At 33.6% G+C, this 18,966-nt stretch overlaps 1 protein-coding gene across 1 annotated transcript in view; it reads right to left on the bottom strand.

Annotated features, from left to right (window-relative positions):
• Positions 1-15,874: 15,874 nt before the first annotated feature.
• LOC111697123 (NFX1-type zinc finger-containing protein 1) overlaps positions 15,875-18,966 on the bottom strand; it is a 22,334-nt gene continuing 19,242 nt past the window's right edge. The window contains exons 16-24 of the mRNA XM_023467014.1: positions 18,411-18,796; positions 18,295-18,348; positions 18,028-18,146; positions 17,615-17,851; positions 17,079-17,394; positions 16,894-16,966; positions 16,664-16,788; positions 16,290-16,495; positions 15,875-15,996 (exon numbers count right to left, since the gene is read on the bottom strand). Of these exons, the coding sequence (XP_023322782.1) occupies positions 15,890-15,996; positions 16,290-16,495; positions 16,664-16,788; positions 16,894-16,966; positions 17,079-17,394; positions 17,615-17,851; positions 18,028-18,146; positions 18,295-18,348; positions 18,411-18,796 (1,623 nt within the window). The 3' untranslated portion in view covers positions 15,875-15,889. The remainder of the gene's footprint in view (positions 15,997-16,289; positions 16,496-16,663; positions 16,789-16,893; positions 16,967-17,078; positions 17,395-17,614; positions 17,852-18,027; positions 18,147-18,294; positions 18,349-18,410; positions 18,797-18,966) is intronic.

Below are 18,966 nucleotides of genomic sequence, written 5' to 3'. Positions count from 1 at the left end.
GAAATCCTTCTTACAACTTACTACATGGGGGTTTGAAAAACTAAATATATATATTTGATTTGGTAATCAGAGCTTCCGGACTGAAAACGATATCTATGGATCTCCACAACTCTACAATAAATCTATTCTTTACTCTATAACACATCTATTCTTTACTCTACAATATTTCTATTCTTTATTCTAAGATAAATCTATTCTTTACTCTATTACACATCTATTATTTACTCTACAATACATCTATTGTTTATGATGTCTTTAACAAGATCTTCTTTTATTTCCTACTCTATTATCATAAAATCTATATATTTTACAGACACAATACACTTTTAGTTTATAAGATGTCCATTTTTCTAGGTTTTCACAAGGCGTCTTGTTTGAAATGTCTTTGATTACTCAGGTGAAGTATAGGTAGGTATATTTGGTTAATTGCACATTGCTAAATTGTGCACAGAATCTGCAACCCTTGGAGCAACATCATGCATTAGTGAATTTATTTGCATTAATTTGCATTCACTTTCCTCTTACACAGGATACTTAAACCAGGAATTCTTTATTTTTAGAGAAAAGATAATCATGGTTTAAATAGATCGGATCAAGGTCGTAGGTTGGTGGTTGGAGGGGGGAGGGGAGGGGGCTGGGTTGTAAGAAAGCAAACATCATAAAACACAAGAATTAACTTTAACTTTACTCTATATGCGGTATTTTATCGTGAACACAGTAATGATAACTTTCAAATTAAAACAATTACCAACTGAATCTCTTAGTCCTGGGATTTCAGAATTGTGGCCCGCAGATGCGTAAACAGGATTTTTTTCAGGGATCAACCTCAGTTTGGGGATAAGCTTAATCCCCCTGGAAATCTTAGCTTTCACTTCTCTGGGGGTTTACAGAGGCAGGGAATCATAAATATAGGGAAACAGACAATACAAATTCCATACAGTCGTCTTTGAAGTCTCATCCTTTGTAGGTAACCCTGTATTTAGAATTTGTGATTGTAAATCTTGTATCTTATACATTTTCAGCTTATGTTCGGGTTTCAAGATTAATGTTTTAATGAATGCACTGTTATTTATTAGTATCCAAGGTGGGCTGTCAGCAGCGTGCAACAGAGATGAATGTTGAATAAACCCATCAGGTGCTCTGGACTTTTTATAAAAGAGAATTTATTTAAATTAAAATCAAAGAGATTGAGTTTATGCCACAAACTCAAATTTTCAACTCCAACATCTTGGCAACCTGATGGTGTAAGATATTTCATACTCAGAATTTTTGATCTAACAGAATTTTTAGTTAAAAAATATCAAAAGTCTATGACATGTTATGTTGCATGTATCATGTTATGTTTCATGTATAATGTTATGTTCCATGGTTCATGTTATGTTTCACGTATAATATTACGTTCCACGGTTTATGTTATAAACCATGTATCATGTTATGTTCCATAATGTTATGCATCATGTTCATGCACCATATGTATTATTCCAATTGTCTTATGTTTTGTTCCATGGTTCATGTTTTAAACCATGTATAATATTATGGATCACAAAGCATATGTTCCATGTACCTATCCATGTTTCATGTTATGTTCATTAAGTCACAAGTATCATGTTCATGCACTCTGTATGATGTATTATGTTCTGTTATATCATATTGATATTATGTACCTTGTATCATGTTTTAAACCATGTATCATGGTTCCATGAATCAAGTTATGCACAAAGTATCATTTGTTTCTTATCTAGTGTTCTGTCTCATGTATCATATGCACCATTTATCACATGTATGATGTTTTATGTTATGTTCCATAAACAATGTTATGCACATGTATTATTTTATGGCACATGTTATGGTTGTGGAACATGAATAATGTTATATACCGTGAATTATGTTATGGTCTATATATCATGTTATGTTTATGCGTCATTTTATGGCACATGTATCATGTTATGGTTAATGTATCATGTTATTCACCATGTATAATGTTATGGTACATTATCATGTTTTGGCACACATGTCATGTTATGGCACACATGTCATGGTATGCACCATGTATCATGTTATGGCACATGTTATGGTTGTGGTACATGAATAATGTTTTATACCATAAATTATGTTATGGTACATGAATCATGTCATGGTCCATATATAATGTTATGTTGCATCATGTTATGTTTATACATCATGTTATGGCACATGTATCATGTTATGGTAAATGTATCATGTTATGGTACATTATCATGTTATGGTAAATGTATCATGTTATGCACCATTTAAAATGTTATAGTACATTATCATGTTATAAAACATGTATCATGTTATGGTACATGTATCATGTTATGGCACATAAGTCATGTTATGTTTCGTGCATCATGTTATGCGCATGTATCATGTATAATATTATGTTCCACGTATCATATTATGCATCATGTATCATGTTATGTTTCATGTATCATATTATGCATCATGTATCATATCTTTAATGTAACAAGTATCATGTATTTTGTTTTAGTACACGTATCATATTATGTATCATGTATCATGTTTGATGTATCATGTATCATGTATCTTGTTTTAGTACAGGTATCATATTATGCATCATGTATCATGTTTAATGTATCATGTATCATGTATCTTGTTTTAGTACACGTATCATATTATGCATCATGTATCATGCTGCTTGGTGCAGATTTGCTCATTTAATCTGATGACCTAAGATGGTAAACCCTTAACACCTAGATAAACCCAGGGTTTAGGGAGGAATGAATTGCTTTTTAGGTAAATATATCCTAACATAAAATATATAAATGTATATGTGTATGTTTTTACAGGCCAATAAACTAGGATAGGTAGGGGTTGAAATGTAGATAAAAGATAGAGACAAATCTATTCTTAGGGTAAATATTTTCTTTGAAAAAAAATACTTTCAGCGAATTTTTATAAAGTTATAAAACGAAATGTCAAATTCTTCAATATTCAATACAGTTTAATATACACAAGAGTAGACTATAAAATAGTCTTTATATTTAAATTGGTATGGCGAAAATTATTAAAAAAATTTATCAAGACTCACTCATTAGCTAAAACTATACGATACACGACAACGAGAGAAAGAGACATGAGCGTTCTAATTAAAGAGAGTGTAAGCGTGAGACAGGAGAGTTCTTATTAAAGGGAGTGTAAGCGTGAGACAGGAGAGTTCTAATTAAAGGGAGTGTAAGCGTGAGACATGAGAGTTCTAATTAAAGGGAGTGTAAGCGTGAGACAGGAGAGTTCTTATTAAAGGGAGTGTAAGCGTGAGAGAGAAGAGTTCAAATAAAAGGGAGTGTAAGCGTGAGACAGGAGAGTTCAAATTAAAGGGAGTGTAAGCGTGAGACAAGAAAGCTCTAATTAAATGGAGTGTAAGTCGTGAGTGACCCTCCATTCAAAAATGGCAATGTCTGCTTTACAACGGAACCCTTGAAAGCTTAGTTTGATCAAGTATGAATCAGATATCCATGTTTTTGTTTCTTTAAACTGTTTACTTTCATTTTCGGTTTCTCTGCAAAAGTGACTTTCTTGCTAATTAGAAGCAATGTATAGAAAATATCAGAATATAATCCCTTTTCGAGTCAGAAAAACGACGAGTTATATTTACTTTTCCAGGTAATTGTTTAGCTGCTTTACGGTAAATTCCACATTTTTATATATCTCAGGTTTAGGGGTACTGTTGTGAATCGGGCAAAGCCATCTTTGAATGGAGGGTCACTTAGAATTACGCGTATAGTCCCTTTACAGTGAGAGGTACATTTCCGGATAAGTGAAGTGCACCTTCAAAATTTACTATTTTATTCACATCCGGTCAGTTATTAATGATACCTTTCTTGTCATTATTCATTTGCATATATTCTAAATCCATTTATATATATATTCGAATAAAGAAACATGTGGCTATACTATTTGATTTATGTGTACTAACAGTGTTAAAAATAAGATTTATGATGCAGGTAACAGAAAACCTACGTTTTACTCTTCAAGGATCTGTTGAAAAATATTGGTCTTTGTAACTTTCTGTGTAATCATGCATTTGACAATCTAACAAAGGAATGTGGGGTTTTTCATCAAAGGCGTAATTAAATTTTTATTGTAGAAAACCCTTTACAAATAAAGACTTATGTTTTCTGTGTCACCCTGCAGCCTGCAAGAAATATCCCATAAATATCACTGTTAAATTGCAAACCTTCTTTAAAGGACAGTAAAGTCCTAAAAATCCAGTAGCCCTGAAAGATAAATACTAAAGCTCTGCGGAATGGTAAAGATTACACTAAGATAACAATAAAATGCAACTTTTTTAAAGTTTGCCACATTAACTATCAGTAAATTAGCAGAGTCACATTTAAGAAACATATAATCAGGAATGTCAAAGAAAATCATTTGCTTGGAATTTTTGTTACGGTTCAGAGTTGGGAATTAATAGCGATAGAGAAGCGTAAGTAGTTCAACTAACTTAGTTTAGTTTAACTAATTCTGGGTATGGGATGATAATGTATGGCAGAAAGGGACGGTATGGGGGGAGGGAGAGGGGAAGGTACAGAGGTGAGGGAAGGTATGATGTATTCATGTTATGTGTCGTGCATCATGTTATGCGCATGTATCATGTATAATATTATGTTCCACGTATCATATTATGCATCATGTATCATGTTATGTTTCATGTATCATATTATCCTACTAAACCCCAATCCACTAATCTAATCCTACAGCATACGCTCTAATCCTTAAATCTCAAATCCTACTCCCTCTAATCCTACTAAACCGCAGGGGAAGGGTAATGTATGGAGGGGAGAGGAAGGTATGGGAGGGGAGGGAAAGGGGAAGGGTAATGTATGGAGGTGAGGGAAGGTATGGGAGGGGAGGGAGAGGGGAAGGGTAATATATGGAGGTGAGGGAAGGTATGGGATGAACACTAACTCCTGCTGGTTTCATGGATAAGCAACACGGTGCAGAAANAGGGAAGGTATGGGAGGGGAGGGAGAGGGGAAGGGTAATATATGGAGGTGAGGGAAGGTATGGGATGAACACTAACTCCTGCTGGTTTCATGGATAAGCAACACGGTGCAGAAATATATCTCAGGGGTTAATCCAGGGATGAGGGAATACAAAACATACAAAAAAAAATACATGAAAAGACATTTTAGACTTTAAAGTGGAGATTTAATCAGATCCATTTTATTTTTCTCATCAGCCCCCCCCTAGACACTGTTCTGTAAAGCCCCTAGTTCTTGGTATTTATCACTGCTTCTATGGAAGACGGAAATAAGAACAATCCAAACCAAACCTTTCATAAACCCAATTCTTTATCACAAACCGAACCATACATAAACCCAAATCTTCACAAACCAAATCAAACCTTACATAACCCCAATTCTTTATCACAAACCAAACCATACATAAAACCAAATCTTCACAAACCGATCCAAACCAAACCTTTCATAAACCCAATTCTTTATCACAAAGCAAACCATTCATATAAACCCAAATCTTCACAAACCAAACCAAACCAAACCTTACATAAACCAAATTCTTTACCTCAATCCAAAGCATACATAAACCCAAATCTTCTAAAACCGAACTAAGCGTTTCAAGAACCCAATTCTTTACCACAAACCAAATCATACATAAACCCAATTCTTCTTAAACCAAACCAAACCTTACAGAAACTCAGAGATTCTCTAACCAAACCAAACCTTACAGAGACCCAATTCTTCTTAAAGCACAACAAACCTTACATAAACCCAATTCTTAACAAACCAAACCAAACTTTTCATTAACCCTATTCTTTACCTCAAACCAAACCAACCCAAACCAAACCTTATATAAACCTAATTCTTTACAACAAACCAAACCAAACATAAACCCCAATCTTCACAAATCAAACCAAACTAAACATGACACAAATCCAATTCTTCTCAAACCAATCCAAACCAAACCTGACATGAGCCCAATTCTTTCCAAACCAAACCAAACCTTTAAAACCCCAATTCTTTACTAACTCTGTTTCCTTTTTTACACTTTCTGTTTACTCACTTCTCCATTTTATTGAAAACTATATCCTTGCCAAACCCCTCGGTCCTCGTATACTTTTGGTAATTTATCAACATAGGGTGATATTGTGGCAAATTATTTATGTGAGGCGTTTCTACAATTCTAGGTAATACTTCAAAGAGAATGGGAATTTTTATATTATTCCAAGCCTGGAGAATTAATGGTTAGAGTTAATGTTTATGAGCCCACAGTGTTTCTATCTGCCAGACTTTCCTATGCTTTTTTAGTAAAAGGATAAACGAGGTTTGATAGACTTAGCCGTAAATTACCCAGGAGAAATTCTGCGCCTATACATTTTTCGAAATGTGTAATCTATAATCATCAAAAACTCAGTTCATTCATGAACTAAATTTACAATTTGACTTTAAACCCAAATCCTTCTAATCCCAAATAATACTAAGCCTAATCCCCTAAACTAAATCCTACTAAACTAATCTTTTCATGCACTAAATGTAACCATCCTCTATGCACATATATAAGATTTTACAGATGTCCAGAAAAACAAACATAAATGGTAGCGTTTAAGTTTTAGTTTATTTCATTTATGTCTGCAATTTTTGGAATAATATTTTGTTGATATTTTTAGTCTTTTAGATTTCAATGTTGATATTTTTCGCAACCCCTCTCTCTCCACTTTTCGACCTCTATTGCTGTCAAAACATTTCATACTTTGGCACGGTCCATGATTAAGTTTAAGGTTAAGCAAAAAATATGCAATGGGTTTATACGGCAAAAATATGTTTCATACTCCAATCAGCAAAAAATGGCACTCTTTCTAATTGTTCCGGTAAAATCAACAACTTTTGATTCAAAAAAGAATAAAAAGTATGTTTATAAATGGTTTCCAAAATGTCAGGATATAAAAAGGTTACCTTAACAGGATTTTACTTAAAGACAGCATGAAACTCTTGAAACATAATATTTAAGATTGAATTCAATTTTTTCTGCCTAAAATTCTAGTTTTTAATGAGCAAAGAGAGAAATAAGTCAAATATTGAATGTGACACAGAATGAGTAAATTCTGTATAATCGTCGTAGATGACTATTTTTTGTGGGAAACCCTGTATACTGTATAATCAAGGCTTTTTGATATTAGTGTCTTTTTATCCACGCCATTGTATTATATCTAGTATCCAATATCCAAATATATCCAAATATAGATTATTGAAATGACTCAAATTCGAATGGATGAGGGGGGGACCATTAACCCCCACGAAGTAAAGGTTAAATACATAGGGTTGATAGATTTAATATTAATGACCTCTATATAAATGATTCCTGATTCATGAACATTGAGAACTAGGAGTAGGAGTAGGTAGAGAAATAGAACACAAAGAGATGCTTATTAGAAATGTTACAGAGGTTGCATTAACAACAAGAAGTTGACTCAGAAGTAGTTCAACTGGTCATATTATTTAAGAGTTCATTCATATATATTCAACCCATTTAATCGTTTAAATAATACTTTCACATCAATATTTTTTTAGTTATCTTTTGGTTGACTTCCTCATAGATACTCCAAGGTATATATCAATAGTTTTATATATGACCTCCCCCCCCCTTCACCTCCTTCTTCCCTTATACCAGATCGGGTCTTTTTATGATCATCTAGATATATCCAGTATATATCTATTTATTTGCTTTTTACATTCTTTCTTTATTATCAAATTATCGAAGAGTTTTTGTTGTTACACTTATGGTTCAATACAGAACACTACAGTACTCTAAAATACTTTACAGTACAGTACTGTAAAGTACAGTACTGTAAAGTACAGTACTGTAAAGTACAGTGCTGTAAAGTACAGTACTGTAAAGTACAGTACTGTAAAGTACTGTAAAGTACAGTACTGTAAACTGTAAAGTACAGTACTGTAAAGTACAGTACTGTAAAGTACAGTGCTGTAAAGTACAGTACTGTAAAGTACAGTACTGTAAAGTACAGTAAGGTACTGTAAAGTACAGTAAGGTATTGTAAAGTACAGTACAGTACAGTACAGCACTGTAAAGTACAGTACTGTAAAGTGCAGTACTGTACAGTAAGGTACAGTATAGTAAAGTACCCTACAGTGCAGTATAGTGCATTAAAATACTTTAAATCACATTACATTTCAGAACAGTATAACGCAAAGCAGTTAAGTATATACAGAGAATTGCAGTACAGTAAAGTACAATACAATTCAACACATACAGTACATACAGAAAACAAAGAAACACCAAAACATCAAAGTAATACACAAATTTTGATTTTGTTTTTACAAATAGATTAATGAATAATTGTGATCTACTTTAATTTATTAGCGCCGCGGGATTTGTTTTAAAAAATAATCTAAATCTGAATATTGCATATTAAGGAAGATATTAAAAAAGGGATATTCTCTGATTATAAACCAGACTAAATTTATTTTAAGTTGTTACATCTTATTATGCTAATAAGGAGTTTGATATGGCAGACGATCGAATTTATCGAAAATAGTTCCACATATCAAATTGATCTATGGTAGTTCCACATATCAAATTGATCTATGGTAGTTCCACATATCAAATTGATCTATGGTAGTTCCACATATCAAATTGATCGAAGGTAGTTCCACCGATTCCACATATCGAATTGATCGAAGGTAGTTCCGTGTATTGAAGTGATCGAGGATATACCCAGGCAGCGAATTGATCAATGATAGTTAACCTGTAGGATTAATCAAAGATAGTTCAACCTATCTGATTGACCAAAGATAGTTGCATTTATCGGATTGATCGAAGAAAGTTCCACACATTAAATTGATTGAAGATATTGCAACCTATCAAATTGATTGAAGATATTGCAACCTATCGAATTGATTGAAGATATTGCAACCTATAAAATTGATTGAAGATATTGCAACCTATCAAATTAAGTACAACTTTATCAATGTTTACGTGTTGTCTCACGTTTGATGAAGAAATATTTACTAGAAAGAATCTCAGAACCCTTGGTAGAATCTTAACACTTTATAAATTGCATTAAAGTTAATAGAGTAAAGAACATAATGATATGGATAGCTAACATTATAAACTTTTGAAAGAATTGTTCATCATTATGATATCACATAGTNGCCATCTATTGTACTTGACAACCTATTTGATAGAGAGTATGTTTTGTTTCTTCAGTGAGAACATATTTATATTACTTTATATTTCACAGGGACAAATCAAAAATACATTTTAGGAGTGTGGAGGCGGGGATTTATGCGAATTTTTTGAGTTCTTAATATAATCTATAATTAATCCTATTTCCTGTGAATTATTGTTCAGATCCGGGCTGCAACTGCAAGACAAAATAATTGGAAGGCTGTTAATTAAAAGGATAAAAGCTGAGTATTCAAGTTTACAGAGTTTGTTTTGAATCTCTATTCGATGTACACAGAGTATCGTATGTAGATGTTAGGTATTTTCCTAACTTCCCAACTTCTTAAATATGCAATTGTTAAGTCAGATCATAATGATCGATGGATTGAACACAACGATAGGATTTATTCTATCCGTGCGATACATTATTTGCAATATTCCGTTGTCGTAATATAAACTTAATTATGTTTTACTGATGTTCCAGACCTAATATCATGTGTAGAAAGTGAAGAACTCTTTCATTTTATGTTAGCCGAGAACAACACTTTTTTTTACAGGGAAACCTCCTGTCAAAGCTAGTTCCCAAACTAGTTACAGAACATGCTAGCTTTGGGGACCCAGCTTAGCTTGGAAGCTATGTACTTTCACTATAAAACTCAACCCACTTAACTTAGATTTTTTAAACCAAGCTACGAACATTCCCGTAGTTCTACATAATTCCTAAATCAAAATTTAAGGCAATTCGGTCGGGGGGTTGATGAGTTATGATCGGGCAGCCAAACAAACAAACAAACAATCAGAGATTTCTTCTTTATATACAGGAGTCAGCGTTTATATCAATACAATGCAGACGACATTTCTCTTTCAGCTTTATTTATAAAAATTACAAGTTTAAAAGTATAAATGAATAAATGCTGTATGTAAATTGGCAGCTTCACTTTGTTTCCATTTTATATGTGTATCTATGGATTTTGAAAGCTTGGTAGATCTTGAAATCTAAATTCGTCTACATTGTACTGATATATACGACGACAACTGTATTGATATATACGACGACGACTGTATTGATATATACGACGACGACTGGCCATTATACGAACTGTTTTCTCATGGATTATCTCGGTGTTGATTGCAGATTAATTAGAAATAAATATATAATTACCAAGCATGATTTTATCTCAACATAGAAACTCAATTAAATCACTTAATTAGGCTATTTTTAATTAAGTCATTAAAACCAAAAACCTTGAATATGAAGATAAGGATTTTTGACTTATATTTTAATCTCATTCAAATCTGCCAGATTTGGCGTAAATAAATATTAAAAATCGTATTGAAGGTAAATGAAGTAATTCATGCAGTATACCATAATGGTGCAGTACAATACAGAATGGTACAGTCCGGTACAATACAGAATGGTACAGTCCGGTACAATACAGAATGGTACAGTACAGCACAATACAGAATGGTACAGTCCGGTACAATACAGAATGGTACAGTCCGGTACAATACAGAATGGTGCAGTACAACTCAGTACGATATTGTACAATACACTATAATCTATGCGTAACATTACAATACAATACAGTACGGTACCACTACAACCTAGACAGAAGAAGATCGTCTGATATTACTGGTAAGGCTTTAGGACCATGTAGCTCCTCTGGTTTTGATTTTACGCACAAGTATAAGAAAGGCAAATTTATCTCGTTTTGCATTAGAAATTCAAAACAATTTTAATGTTTATGAAGTGAACAAACAATCTGGTTTGTGTGGAATAGTAAATATTGAGACAATGCTGGTAGTATAGAGAATATCGTGATGTTTAGACCCGTTATTTTCATGTACACCTCTTAACCTAGGATTTAGTTTGAAAAGTAAAACCATTACACGTTACACAAAGGCACAATTCATACCTTATAAAGTAGGTGGAGGCCATTGTTTGAGGTAAAAAAGTTATGGCGCAGGCAAAATTTGTCATTGAATGAAATCCTACATATTATCCTTGGTTGGAAGGATAGTTTAGCTGTATCCTACATATATAATCCTTTTTTGGAGGAAAGTTTAGTAGTATCCTACTTATATTATCCTTGGTTGGAAGGATAGTTTAGCTGTAACCTACATATATAATTCATGGTTGGAGGAAAGCTTATTCTTATTATTATTATTACTCATTACTTATTATTATTGGTTGAAGGGAAAGTTTAATTATATTCTACATTTATGATCCTTGGTTGGAGGAATAGTATATTTGTATCCTTCATATATGATCCTTGGTTGCAGGGATAGTTTGGTTATATCTTAAATTTATAATCCTTTGTTGGAGGAATAGTTTAGTTGTATCCTACTTATATAATCCTAGGTTGGAGGAATAGTTTAGCTGCATCCTACTTATATAATCCTTGGTTGGAGGAATAGTTTAGTTGCATCCTACATATATAATCCTTGATGAGGAGTAAGATATGATTTATGATGCTATTATGGCCGCCATTACTCTCAATTCAAACGACCACAGAAACAAAATAAATGATTAACGGAACTACTACGCAGTACAGTATTCAGATTGATTTATTTATTTGAGTTTTCTTCTAGAAGCAAAACCAGAATTTGAAATGGCAATTTTCTCAATACGAATTTAGTTTTTAATCAAGAGCTAATCTAAAACGGAATTGTTTGGGTTTGAAATGGAAATTGGCAATTGCACTATAATCAACGTCACAAATTATCTTCAAACCTTTTTAGGAATTCAAACTCATCAATTAATATTTTGCAAACTCAGTTTGGGTCATGACGCATAAGAATTAGCAAAAATGAGCGGAAAACAAAATCTGCATCCTTTTCTGCTCTTAATTAATTTGTCAACAATACGTGATTATCGGGAGCATTTCAATGTACAAATATTTCGAATTTTATCAGGGGTTAAACAATAATTTTCTTATTCTGTTCTTTAAAGGGAGTGTTCGCGAAAAATGAAAGGGGGTATAGGCTTAATGCGATAAAAAAGCGCTTTTGATCGCTACTAATATTACTTCTATCTGTTGCGTCTATAAGGAGAAAATTGTTAAAAACGACGAATACCGAAGAACGTAGTGTCCATACAAATTCAGAAAGATGCAACATACGACTTAGACCGTAAAAAAATCACTTTAATTTCAAACAAATCATACAGATATTATACAACCTATAGTCATCGACTATCTTTCGCCACATTTGTATATAGTTGATTTTTCATAATATGTTTTAATTGTTATGATCTGAGAGTTACTTATAAAAACATTTATTCCTGTTTCGAGGATTTTTGGTAATGAAGACGACATTTTAATATTTTCCAGGAATGTTCGAAAACAAATTGTAAGCTGAATATTATTAAAAAAAAAAAAAAATACCCCCTTTCATTTTGCGCGAACACTCCCTTGAACACATAATTATATTTTACTTTTTTTTGACCAATTTTATTCTCCAAAGTTGACGATTATCAACTTTTTTGCTGATTTTACAAAGATCAAATCATCAAAGTATGAAATATCAAAGGTTCTGATGTCTCATTTCCTAAACAGTATACATCAGCTACACAAACTCATTGTTTTGTTCTCATCTCATCCAGGGTGTCCCAAAATAAACTCTCGCAGATAAAAAGAAATATTAGTTTGATTTCACCAAAGCTATATTTCCTAAATTGTGAAACACAAAAATTATAACAAACAAAAAATTACATTTTCTTGAACACCCTATAAATTATTCTCGACCAATTAGCACAAAAAATGTACCAAACTTCAAACTTCATTCCCACTTAATTAGAGAAGTCATTCCCTCTGCTTTAGAGCTCATTCCCATATAAATAGTAATTATTTTTTTTAAAGGAACATTTAAAATATTTATTCTATTCATTTAATGAAAAATATCGCAAGTCTTACAAAGATGGGGAACGGGGGGAGGAGGGTTAAAAAGGATAATCCAATTTTTTAAAATTAATTTAAATTAGTTAGGTTTGAGGTTGAGGCTGGTTGCCCTGTTTACATGAATGATGACTGAGCTTGTAGATGATTTGACAAGTTCTACAATATTTCCATAATCCAGACTCATAACTCAGGATCTGTAGGCTCTCTAATCTAAAACCAGAGTTCACATTCGACCGAAAAATAAGATAAAAAATCAGAACATACAGGGATACCCAAAAAGGATGAGACTTCAGGGACGATTGTACGGAATTTATTTGGTCTTGTTTTTTTGCACTCATGGTTCCTGAAAGGAAAAAGGCGTTTATTTCTGCGCGTATTCATTTCGTAAACCATCAAAATACTGCATTAAATCCAGAAACCAAAAAGCAAGCTTCAAATCGTCATATTTTTAGACTTTTGGGTCGCCTTTACAGTCTCATCCTTTCTGGGTAACCCTGCATTTAACTCATTTGATTAAAATAACAAACTTGCAATGATTAAGAAAAGTTTTATCAAAATAATAATATCTTAAAACCATGACTTCTGTTCGAAACTCAGTGCAAACTATGTGTACAGTGGTAGGTGATTATATCAATACAATGAAGACGACTGTTTTATTCAATTTTTAATTGTTATTAAGCTTTTTCGAATTACAAGTTTACAAGTAATCAAAGAGAAGCTTTTTAAATTGAAAGCTTCTCTTGACGTCTATGTTTAAGTGTATCTATATCTGTTTAACAACTAAGGTTTAATGGGACACACTGTATGCATTTTAATGTTAAAAGTAAATTTTATCAAAATATTTTGGAATGTAAATCCAACCTGGAGTAGACATCATTATTTCTAGAGCCGATTATTTTTAGAAGTTCTCTTAGAGTGTCAGCACTAAAATAAATCATAAGGATTAGAAAATTATTGTTTGTTAGGATCGAGTTATCAGTTCTATTACCTAAAACTTCGGAATGAAGATATTCTTCTGGATAAAGATCTGAATTGTGGATCCTGCTCCAGGATCCCTAGAACCTGAACCTGGAGCTCCACCATGTTGAGCTCCATACTCTTCAACTTGACTCCACCTGGCTCCAGCCTGCCCAGGATATTCTCACAACTTAATTTTACCTCAGGACGTTCTATCCCTGATACACCAGAGCAGATATTTTATATTTTGTTAAAATCATAAAGCCAATTTTATTTAAAATTTGTCATATTTATTGAAAATTCAAATTCCTTCTTTAAAATTAGAGAATGTATAGAACAGTGAATAGGATCCGGATCCCTTGGATCCGCAAAATTTTGGCTCCCTGGATCCGGATTCAAAGGGGCAAAATATCAACCAAATATTGTAAAAAAAAGTTTGCTCTAAAAAACCAAATCTGAACTTTTTAAAAAAGATTAACTATCAAAAATTTTTAAATGGTTCATCAAGTTTTAGCAAAAAAATAAGTGAAAAAAGAGGAAAACTTATTTGAAAATTCTTCTTGTGTTCAACAGATCAGTAAATCTAAAAGAAATGTTCGTGACCTAGATCCGGGTCCAATTTTTTCCAGTGCGGATCCAGGACCCGGACCCGGATCCGCATCAAAATGTAATGGATCCTAATTGCACTGACAGTAAAAATGATAAAACAATGTGGAATAGGAAAACGAATGTTGCACTCAAGTTAAAATAAAACACAGCAATTGTGCACTGTGCGGTATACAGAAGACCAATTTAATCTAATATGTTGATTTTCAATTTTTAAAACTTCTTCCTTATTATTTAAATAAATATAAGATTACGTAACTGTGGCCAGCGCCTTCGTATTTCACAGTTTTATAGGTCTCTTATGGAATGTTTTTTTCAAATGTATTCTTGTGAAATATTTTTAAACCTTGTTAAAAACAAGAGGGTTGAATATTTTTTATGTAGATATTAATATCAAGACTCATCCCTGATACCAGAGAGAAGAGGTAGTTCCTTCTCTCCTCAACCCTTGTAGAGAAGGAGAAGAGAAGATCAGAAATCTCAACCTGGGACCGAATTTAATGAATTTCAGCTACGTCGCTGAACTACCTACTTCCGGTTCAAATTTGAACCATGGATCAGTTAGAGAGTTAGAGGCCGAAATTAGGGAATTTGTCTCGGTTCACACATGGTTGGTTCAGCTGGAAGTTTTAATAATTGTTAAAACTAGATTTGAGCCGGCGCTTAAATGGAACCGGTTTTTGGCGGCAAAAAAAATCTTTAAATTCGGTCTCATTAAGGATTTCAGTAGGTAATTCAAATTTGAACCTGCGGAAAGCAGTTTAGTTACCCCTTCAAATTCATTAAATTTGGTCCCTGGATACTTAGTCTCTCATACAGCTCCTGAACCACGGCAGACAAATTAAATCAAAAGTTTATGCTTTTCAAGTTTTCAATAAATCCCGGGGGTTACATTTCTAAATAATAATCCAGGACAAGATTTATTCCATCAGTGTACTAAATTACAGAAGTAGTTAAAACATCATGGATGAATTTAAATCTTTACGAATTCTGGAATTAAATTTTCTAAAAAGTCTAGAAAAATACAAAAATAAAGAATAGATAGGCAAACAATAAGTTCTACATGCTTATATTCAGTTATTGAGTTAGATGAGGATGGGAGGGGTATTGTGTAGGGGGGATGGGGTATTGAGTAGAGGAGGGATAGAGCGGGTTTCCCTGATAAAACTAGTAGCTGAAGTCCCGATTTAGGTTCAACCCACCCCCCTGATAAAACTAGTACCCAGAGTAAGGTTTATTCCTCCCTAGTTAAACTTGTACCTGGAGTCAGGTTTAAAGACAGGATAGGTCAGAGCACAACCACAACCAAGGTTTATCCACGGTCCTGATCCTTCCCCAGAACCAGAACATACTACAAAGGAATTGAATCTTTGAACAAACTCAAATGATCTAATCTCTATATATCTTTAACCTGATAGAGTAAATCTTAGATGCTTCAAACTTAGATTATATGATCAAACAGAATTCATAGTTTAAAATATCTAAGGTCTCAAAAATTGGGTTGTTAGATATAGGAATTAGAAAATCAGATTTTGTGGTTAAGTTAAGATGTTAAGTATAAATTAAAAGTGGCCGGCAGAAAGTTGGAAACGGGAGAAAAAAACCAAAAGTTTTTATATTAGGATATTCATTTTGTTTTCCTACCTGTACATAAACACAGTTCTCCACAGTACCCTGTACATAAGTGTCCGCACTTTAATTTTATTCGGCATTTTTCCTCACAGAGAGTTCGGTTGCAATCCAAGGAGCACTTCTTTGTGCACTTTTTATGCTCGCATTTCCACTCACACTTTTCTTTACAGGGTTTAGGTAACTCGTCGCATTTGTTTTTTGCTTTTACATGAGGACACCTAAACTTTTCAAATTAGTATTTTTCAAACACTTTCCAGCTAATACTCATTATTAAGAAACTTAAAATGATCAAATCATTTAAAAAGATAAAAGTTTACAACTTCATGGTTTAAAAGTTTCCACAATTTTCAATTAAGATCTAAAAAGGTTTCAATACAAATTCTGACCTGATTAAACTGTTCAGCTTGCAAGGGGGACAAGGCTGACCGCATATACTTGTACAAGGATGACCGCACAACAACGTCCTTGTACATGCTTGGACACAGGGAAGATGCAGCTCAAATTCTTTACACTGTACAATATTTGGGTGTACATATGTTTATTGTTTATGTATAATTATGTCCGCACCTAGACTTTACAAAAAGAAAATAAATTATTATTATTATTTTTAGCTTACCTCAGAGCAGATCCCGGAGCAAAGATGGCCACAGCAAAGGCGGGCAAAGCAAACCTCTTTACATTCAGGAATCCTATAAAAATCATTATTTTGATTTAAGGATCTTACCATCAAGATCAAATTCAGAAATGTGCAAAATCTTTGAATGAAAAACAAACTGAGATATAATTAAAGATTAAACTCACTGATCTTGATCCCTAGCTCTAGCAGCATGGCAGAGTAGAACAGGAGTATGGGAGCAGGATCTACTCTGCTCGGTCCTAGTCCCAGATATTAGAGTTATAGAAACCGGCTCTTTGCATTTAGTTGTACAGAGAGCACCACAGGACTCCTGACAGGGGTGTCCACACAACAGGAGGAGAGGACATGGGTTGGAGCAGGCTGGAGGGTCACCACATCTACCGTTAGCAGAATGACCACAGGGCAGAACAAGTTGACCTCTAAATCTACAACTGCGGTCACAGTCTTCATAACATAATGCGCGGCAATTATGCCCGCAATCTAAAAATAATCTTAGAAAACATAAATTTCCATTTTATTTAATGTTTTTGAGATTGTGAGTATTTAGGTCAAACAGTTTACATATTTGAGAGTTAAGCTTGAAAAAGTTTACTCTAAAAATTGTATGGCATGTAAAGTGTGCCATCAGTGGAGAAAAAGTTTTTATTTTAGAATTTTATGAATTTTAGATAAAAATACAAAATACTAATATTAAGTTCACCTAAAATTTTACTGCACTTCTCTGTGCACTCATACTTCTCCAGGTCTTCGCTGCAGGTCAGATTTCCCAGATGTGAGCAAGGTAGGAGAACTTGAACCGGGTGGGAGCAAGGTTTACATACTTCACCACATAACCCAGAGCAGGGGTGTCCTTTCACACAGGAACTAGGACAGGGTTTGGTGCAGGTGTGAAGGGTAGATATAGGATGACAAAGTAAAGAGCATTCATGGCCACATTCTAGATAAACAATAGTTTTTTCAAAACTTCCACAAAGTTAAAATCTAAAACATTAAAACTATTGAGATCTTGGAAGTTTTAACATAAACTTTGTTTACTAAAGAGTTAAGTGAAAAGAAAAACATAGTTTTGAAATATTTCCACGCAACCAAAATGTTTACTTCTACTTGCATTACCTAGACGACTTGAGCAGATTTGAGAGCAAGTTTGAGAGGAAGTACCACAAGGTCTTGGTTGAGAATGACCACAAGAAAGAGAATCAACCTGGACAACAGAACAAACAGCCAGCTCCGTTCTTTAGAAAGAAGAGAATAAAAACACATTAAACAGATGAGTAAAATTCAATTTTTAAAAGAATAAAACTGAAGAGAGAAAAAATTGTTAAAGATGAATTTAAATCAAAACTACTGAACCATGATAAATATTCTCATGAATAAAGATACCTCTGATAACAGGGAATATCTTGAAGATGTCCGCACTGTAATTTGACCTCAACCCTGTGAAAAAGTAACATATTTATAATCCAAAGACAAAATTTAACGGAGCTGAAATAACTTACCTGATACTGCACTCTCCACAATCTTCTCCACAGAGTTTACTGCAGGGATGTCCTTTATTACAACTTCTTGAGCAAACCCTACCACAACAATGGCGGATGGATCCGCCATGACACTTTTCTAAACATGTGTGCCCGCACGCCATCTTGATTTCGCACATTTCTCCACAGCCGCCATTTTGAAGGTACTGGAGATCAGAAGAACTTGAAACTTGGGTCACAGACCCGTGGGGTTGACAACACACAGGAAGAGATTGTCCAACAAGGTTTCTGCTCCTTAAGATGGCCTCTAGATCGGTCCAGAGCTTCGAGGCTGAGGCCAGCTCTTCAAGGTTCCCGAGGATTATAAGGACATCGCGAGCTCTGGACAAAGCCACGCTTATTCTATGTAATGATGTAAATTATTATCGTATTTACAATAACAAATTCGTTTACAGGGAAAAATAAAAACCCAGTTGCCTTGAAAATATAAGACAGAAAAATAGAGCAGGGGCTTATTGGAGGTTTAGTCTAAGGGGGTGAGCTTTTGAAGGAAAAAAAATAAATTCACCCCCCCCCC

The sequence above is a fragment of the Eurytemora carolleeae genome, unplaced genomic scaffold (assembly GCF_000591075.1).
Source record: "Eurytemora carolleeae unplaced genomic scaffold, Eaff_2.0 scaffold241, whole genome shotgun sequence".
Taxonomy (NCBI): domain Eukaryota; kingdom Metazoa; phylum Arthropoda; class Copepoda; order Calanoida; family Temoridae; genus Eurytemora; species Eurytemora carolleeae.
The sequence above is the reverse complement of the archived record's forward strand: the minus strand, read 5'-3'. Positions and strand labels throughout refer to the sequence as shown.